The sequence below is a fragment of the Peromyscus maniculatus genome, chromosome 9 (genome assembly GCF_049852395.1).
Source record: "Peromyscus maniculatus bairdii isolate BWxNUB_F1_BW_parent chromosome 9, HU_Pman_BW_mat_3.1, whole genome shotgun sequence".
Taxonomy (NCBI): Eukaryota; Metazoa; Chordata; class Mammalia; order Rodentia; family Cricetidae; genus Peromyscus; species Peromyscus maniculatus.
The window spans coordinates 99,302,244-99,310,269 of record NC_134860.1 but is presented as its reverse complement, the minus strand read 5'-3'; the positions used below and the strand labels follow the sequence as shown (position 1 = coordinate 99,310,269).

Genomic DNA, 8,026 nt, shown 5'->3' with positions numbered 1-8,026 from the left:
GCATGACATGTGTGTGAACACACACATGATGTCACAAGAACAGAGCACTCGGCTCCTTACTGGTACAGCAAAGACATCATGCACGTAGGGAGCCACAGTATAAAATGGATTTCAGATTAGTCCATCCCAATTGTCATGCACTTATCTAGACCCTCTTTGCAATGATGAAAACCTAGGAAACTTAAATCCTGCAAAGTGGCCTTCCCAATTAGACCGTATTGTTTCCTATTCTAGAGATTCCCCAAATATTCATGAGTCACTTGGGGACCTAGTTTAAAATGCAGGTTGTGGGGCAGATTCTGAAACTCATCATTTATAAGTTCCCAGGTACTGATGCAACTAAGACATTAAACTACAAAGATCCAATTCATTCTGCAAGCCACCACCACACTACATTTGCTAAAAGACACTTCTGCCACATAACTGCCTCAGGAATCCATACTAATTCAGTGAATCCTCTACAAATTTGGTCACTGATCCAGAATTTCAGGACAGGCTGGCCCTTCTCCAATTATATTCCAGTCCAAATCTGTTTTGGTTGTCTCGTATCTGAGATGAAATGTACATACTGTGAAATATAAATTTGAAGTGTGGAATTCAATGAGCTTTGGTAAATGCACACATCCAAGTGGCCCCTCCCCTGCAAACATCTAAACTATTTCATCTCAGTAACCCGAGGCCTTAATCCAACTCTGTAAACACTCTTCCACCTTTTCAGAGCCTTATACTTGTCTTTGAAAACTTCCTGGAGCTATTCCTTCCTTAAGCACACCCCAAATACACTCGTACACCTCTCACTGAACTACCACTGTGAGTTTCTTACAAGTCCTTCTGTCTCTATTTTGAAGCCGCTCTGTCCCAAATATTCATCTATAGTTATCAGAATGATCTTCCAAAGTTATAAATCAAATCAGCTCACCCTCTTCCACTCAAAACCCCCCATGACTTGACATCACAATGGCGATAAATCCAAATGCCCTTTCCTGCAGCACCAAGTCCTGCCTTCTCTGACCCCATTGTTTGCTACTTTCCTCACTTCCTATGTGAAGGTCATCAAACCCTTCTAGCAGGTCCTATCACAATTTTAAGATGCTGCGATGATTACTTCCTGTTCCTGCCCACCCACACTTTATAATTTTCTGTCACTCAGGTCTCAGCTTTGGTCAACTTTTCATAGAGGCCCCTGATCAAGAGGACCTAAAGAGCATTCAGTTATTCTCCAGCACAAACCCTACTCTAACTGCTTGGCCTGTCCTTTGTGTGCTTGCTACCCACCTCTGACCACAAGAACATTATCTTCGTGACATGGCATCAGTCAACAGCATACACAGCTGCTAAGTCCTGTGCCTAAAACAGTTACCATCTTGTTACAAGTAAATGCTCAACAATGGTTTTTCTACACAAATAAGGATACATATAAAATATAATGTACGTTCACACTAGGGGTGGGAAGTGTGCCTGCTGCCTAATACACGATCTTCTTGAAATATCAAAGGAGTAAGAAGGCTATTGCCAGTACTGCAACAAGATAAATCTATTACAGGGGAAAAGGAAACAAAGAATTGACCTTTAATTTGCAGCAAAAACAACAAGAAACACGGGTAATGTCAAAGTTTATTCACATAAAGTTTAATCCGTCAAGTTAATGAAAATATCAAAAATTTTGAGTTAGTTATGGCAGCATAAATGTAACTTTTGTTGCAGATAATACAGTAGTTGGTATTTCTGTGGAGAAGCTATGCTGCCGAGAGAGCAATGGCATTAAATCTTAACTCATCGGGGTCACGCTCCATGAACTTCTTGCAAACTTCTATGGCATCCTATGGGAGGGAAAGTATATGTTTTCAGTTGATAAAGTCTGTGTTCTTCTAACTCATACTAATTTTATACTGAAGACTTCTTTTTCAACATGAAATGAAAATGAAAAATGTCAAAGAATAAACAGGTGGCAAACTAATTTGCTTAGCATCAAGTACAGCAAAGACTGCCACCACCTTCGCCTGCCTGCTTCTAGGACCGGGGATCAAATCTAGAGTCTTGGCAAGCACTTTACTCAAGCCTGTGCCTGTTCCATCTTCAGAGTCTCACCAAGTTGTTCAGGCTGATCTTAAACTCACTCTGTAGTCAGGCAGGTCAACTCCCATTCTCTTTTCTAATTTTTCCAAGTAGCTGTGGTTATTAATCTCTGCTATGAAACCCAGCTGATGAATACTCTTCCTTGAGGGGGTTTTCAAAACCTTTTAACCCATGAGGCGTGGCAATACAGCCTTTAATTTCAACCCTCAGTAGGTAGAATTCTTCAAATTCGAGGCCAGCCTCGTCCACACAGCCAGTTTCCAGGCCAGCTAGTGCTGTTTACATAACAAGACTTTGTCTGAGAACTAACAAAATTTATAAAACAACTTTTAACCTGAAAATTACATAATCCCTTGATAATAAACCACACTTGTTCCCATTAAAAGATCTCTAAAATTAGGATCAAGTCACAACTAATGGTATCTTGGACTGAATGGAATATGACCTGAAAATGAGCAACTCATTTTTATCTTTTTCAAACTTAAGCTTGTTCACACAGAGTTCTGTAAGTCTCTTGCTTGCATAGTTTTAAGACTAATTCAAAATTTTGGTTGGGGATTTTCTAAAAAGATCAAGGACCCAGAAGCATCCACAAAAGAAAAAGTACCCAGTCATCTTTCAAGAAGTTTAAAGAGAATAAGAAGGTCATGAAGGTTAAAATGGGCCAGTTCTTTTACTGTTACCTCTAACAATGTCTCATCACTAGTTTTCCCATGGTTAATTGGAAATGGTTTCCGTCCATCTGTGGAAAACAGACAAATAGGTAAATTGTTCCTTGTTTTTAACCAGAAAGTGTATCTTACCTTCCATTTCCTCTCTTACAGTGAGTCAAGGAGAGTTAAGTAGTTTAAGCAATATATCTTAAAACAAGGACTTTCAAATATGTAACCTATGGCTTTAAGCTTCCCCCAAATATCACAATTAGTATACTTATACTATTTACACTTAAAAATATGAGTTTGGATTAACACCAACCCCAAGCAGAAGCTTCTGTTTCTGATTTCTTCATTTCAAATAAGCACTTTACACTGCTGCACTTTCTTTCCTTAACGCACTGGGGGAGGGGGTAGGCTTCTCTGGATTACTGCTGGATGGTCCCCGTATTTACAGTGCACATTTTAACTAGGCATGTCTATCTTCAAATAACAATTCCGGCTTTATGTATTGGTCCCTACAGAAGAGAATGCCCAATTGGCCCACAATTTAAAAAAAAAAAAAAATTTTTTTTTTTTTGATTTTTCAAGACATTTTTTCTATGTAGCATTGGCCATCCTTAAACTCAGTGATATGTCTGCCTCTGCCTCCTGAGTGCTGGGATTAAAGGCATGTGCCTCCACTGCCCAGCAATCATTTTTACTCCTAAAAATACAAGCACTTTTTTACCTTTAAAAAGCTAAATCAGAAGATTTTATGTAAGAATGGCATAATTTTATCAATGAAAAAGACATACAACTGGGGCTTAATTGAATACTATCAATGAAAATAACACAAAGCAACAATTCCATCAACCTAGGACTATTTATGCAAATTCACAATCATCTTCAATAAGCTAGTACTTTTCAACATTATAAAAAAGTCCACAATGACAAAAGCCAATGCTAATTAAGTGAACTGATCTATATCCAAATCTATAACTTCCAATATGGAGAGATCCTGTTTCAAAAACAAATAAACACAATAATGAAATAGTCTTATGACAGCTGCTCATTCCTCAATAGCCCCTCTGTCCTACTGCTGGAAGAACAGATTATATGCATTATAGTCTACCCCACAACTGTATTGTTCACCTTTTAATTTTTATGTAAAAGCAAAACAATGCAGGTTTCCCCTCCATAACAGTAATAAATAATGTGTATATTTCCCAGGGTTGTATCATTTATATTCTGATATCTTATTAGACTCGAGTGAAGCAATAAACTTTCCTGAATAATTTTTATTCACAGGCAGAAGTTTAAAATAATGTAGAATTTCAATCAACCTATTAAGAGTAAATATCAAATAATTGATCTTGAGATGTCAAAGAAAATGAGCACAACAAAACTATATACTATTTCATTCTAACATCAGTTTAGAGCAAAGATAATGCAGGGATGGACAGCCAACCTTCAGTTGAATTTTGCTACTGATGTTGTGAGGTAGGGGACTGACCCAAGTGCACCAAATATGTTAGAAAACACTCTCTGAGCTCTATCCTTGATCCTTGTTAATTCGAGGTAGAAACTCACTACATTGACCAGGCTGGCCTTGAGTTCACTCTGTAACCCAGGTAAGACTTGAACTTACGATTGTCCTGCCTCAGCCTCCCTAGCACTAGGATCTCAGGCATGCACCACCAGGCCTGGACTATTTTTATATATTTGTTAAGAATGGTAACCACTGGCCAGGCACAGTGACACACACCTTTAAACTCAAAACTTGGGAGGTAGAGGCAGGCACATCTCTGTGATTTTAAAGATAGCCAGGGCTATATAGTTACACCCTATCTAAAAAGAAGAGAGGGATAACAAAACATAGAATAATTACTAATTAGCATTGTAGTAGAAAAACCAGCTAGATATTAACTAAACCAAGTGACAAAAGTTAACATCATCAAAAATGACAGAAACGGGCAAATGGCCTTCTGACCCAATACACTAGGCAGAGTGCAGCGTCACTCTTGTTATACTCATGCCCCAAAACGCATAAATCATGAGGGCAGAGCAGACAACCCAGACTGAAGGAAAACCTAAAAGGACCTGTCCTATCGTCTTAAATAAATGTCAGTGACACGAAAGACAATAAAAGGTTGAAGAACTTTTGGGATTCAGGGAGACAAAGACACAGAACAGGGCCATAGTCCTGGGTTGACTTCAGAACCTCTAAACGGCATTACTGTGATTAACACATAACCAGATCTTTAGGCACGAATGCATCAATGTTGATTTCATATGGCAGTCATACAGAAAAGTATCCACCTCTTTAAGGAAATACATAAAGAGCTATTAAAGGATACTACAGCATCAATCATGTCTATAACACATTTTCCAATGTTTCAGAAACACTAACAGGATCTGACAAACCTAGGAGAAAGGTAAATGGAAGCTCTATATACTATACTTCTAATTTCCATAAATATCCAAAATTATTCCAAAATACAATTTTTCAAGTTACTTTTAAAAGGCAGTAATACATCAGTTAAAATATTTTAAGTCTGCTTATTTTGTCTACTTGGAATTCACCACTGAACTCCAATCTGCTAATTTATCCAGAAGGAGTGATTCGTTTTTAAATATGCTAGGAACTTACTGAGGCCTCAAGGAAAAAAAAAATGATTATTAAAAAACAGAAAGAACTTGGTCCTTTTCATCAGTTAACCTCACAACTTAGTGAAGAGTAAGTAAGTAACATTGCCAAGCAACTGTCCTGCAGGAATCACCTGCATCAGATGGTCTTAAAAACAAGATTACACAGGATGGAGAGCACAGTGGCAGACTGCTTGCCTCGCATATATGAGGTCCTAGGTACAATCCCAAGAACCAATAGTGATTTTAAATAACTGTTTTCTTAAAACTTGTATTCTTATTCACAAATTCAGTATGAATTATTCAGCTTGCTCAACATTCTTTTTGAACTTATTGGGACCATTAATGTCATTCATATTGGGGTAATGTCAATTTCTGCTGAAGGAATCATCAACTGTGCATATTTATTTGTTTTGCACCCACCTCAATTCTCTACAATGCTTCTAAGACTATGGCTTTCTTTACATTTCTTGATTTCTTTAAACTCACTTGAAAAACTCTAATCTCAACAGTCTCTAATACATATAGTTCTATATATTTTTAAAATGTGTGTGTGTGTGTGTGTGTGTGTGTGTGTGTGTGTGTGTGTGTATGCGTACACACCTGTGCATGAACATGAGCATATAGAGACTGATGGAGGGTACAATATCCCTTGGAGCTGGAGTCATAGGAGGTTGTGAGTTGCCTGATATAGGTGCCGGGGACCTGAACTTAGGTTTTAAGCCAGAACAGTATGTCCTCTTAACCTCTGATCCACCTCCAGTCTAAGCTTACCTTTGATGTATATCTTTCCTTCTACCTTCCCCATTAGCCTTTAGGCTCAGAGATTAATCTGACCAACCAAATTGAGGGGTTTTGTTTTTGTTTTTTAATTTTGGTTTTTTGAGACAAGGTTTCTCTGTGTACCTTTGGAGCCTGTCCTGGAACTCACTCTGTAGCCCAGGCTGGCCTTGAACTCACAGAGATCTGCCCACCTGCCTCTGCCTCCTGAGTGCTGGGATTAAAGGCGTGCACCACCACTGCTCAGTGAGGGATTTTGTTTTGATTATTACTTTGTTTTATATGTGAGTCTTTTGCCTACATATATGTCTGTGCACCATATGCATGCCTGGTGCCTGCAGAAGCCAGAAGAGGGTGTCGTGTCTGATCCCTTGGAATTGGAGCTACAGACCCCTTTGAGCCACCATGTAGTGATGGAAATTGGACCTGGGAGCTCTAGAAAGCAGCCAGCGCTCTTGACTGCTGAAGCTTCTCTCCAGCACTCCCCATCCCCATTGAGTTTTTACTACAACTCTTTCTTTCTCACTGTTGTTTTCCAAACATCTTAGATGTTACTTACTGTCTTCTCTATCAATTCTCTCACTTTCAATGACAACATCACTTTTAAAATCTCTGATTATACAGTACATTTACTGTTTCTCTATCAGTTTCAGTAAACAAAGTGGGAACAGTCCCATCTACAACAAATAAAGCCTGGTCATTTTTCTCCCCAGGATAAATTAAAATAGTTCTTACCTAATTCATAGAGATGCCCATCTACATGAACTAACGCAATAAAATGAAGATCTACTTTTTCATCTATACTTGGTGCCTAGAATAGGAGGAAAAAATATATTATGTACATTAGTAGCTAAACAAATCAATCAAGTACAAATAAGTGTACATAAATAATATCAACTGACAGAAGACAACATTTATCCAATATTGTTCAAAGCCAATTACTGATATGATGCACAGTGACCATGTGTATGTTTGTGACACCATGTTCACCATCAACAAGGAAAACACATCTTTCAGTCTCGCCTAATCTGGAAACTGAACATTTCGCTTAACTTGGAAACCTCACTGTCCAGCATAAGATGCTGTACGTGTGCACAGCATATGCACAATGTACACCGTTTAGTGAAATGAATGACTGAACTGATTTAAAACTTCAAAATATGAATGTTAAGACATTTTAATTCTTGACATTAGGAACTCTTTTGAAGTTAAATTTTAGGACACCAGAGTGGGCTATTGCTTGAACTTAAAAATCTCATGTTTTGAACAATGCAGTATAAACAATCATTCTAGATTCAAACAGCTCATAAATGAATAGATACAAGGAAATAGTCCTAATGATTACAACTAGAGAAAAGAAAAAAATAAATACAATAAGCTGTGACCTGTATTTCTTTCTTTTCTTTCACTTTTAAAGAACAATTTACTATTTAAACTATGCCTCCATTTTCCTAAGCTTATCAAACTCAATTTAGAGAAGCAATATTCACATTTCTTAGACATCTGAATCACTTAGGTAAAGTTAATACACAAATTGGCATTTTATGATATATATTAAATGTGTTAGCTAGTTACCAATTCTAAATAAACTGAAATGAAGTGCAATCACAGCTAAATACATACGGAACTTCAATTGTATGAAGCAAAAATTTCCAAGTAGCTGAAATCAAATTATGCTTTTTATTACCTAATATATTTTAAGTAACACAGTTATCTTAGAACTCAAAAGGTTTCACCTTCAAATAATTATATATTTTTAAATAGTTAAATGTGAACGTTTTGATACAAAAATTAAAGTTACAGAATAACCATTACTTTTTATTCACTACTACTGTATTTTGTAAGGCATACAGAATGTCTCTAAATGTTTACTGACATAATGATTTATT

General features: G+C 37.2%; 1 protein-coding gene across 3 annotated transcripts in view; it reads right to left on the bottom strand.

Moving 5' to 3' along the window:
* Positions 1-1,602: 1,602 nt before the first annotated feature.
* Positions 1,603-8,026, bottom strand: part of Uchl3 (ubiquitin C-terminal hydrolase L3) — a 48,819-nt gene continuing 42,395 nt past the window's right edge. For all 3 annotated transcript variants that reach the window (XM_076545460.1, XM_076545461.1, XM_076545459.1), the window contains 3 exons: positions 6,873-6,948; positions 2,760-2,818; positions 1,603-1,820 (listed from right to left, as the gene is read on the bottom strand). In XM_076545460.1, the coding sequence (XP_076401575.1) occupies positions 1,737-1,820; positions 2,760-2,818; positions 6,873-6,948 (219 nt within the window). In that variant the 3' untranslated portion in view covers positions 1,603-1,736. The remainder of the gene's footprint in view (positions 1,821-2,759; positions 2,819-6,872; positions 6,949-8,026) is intronic.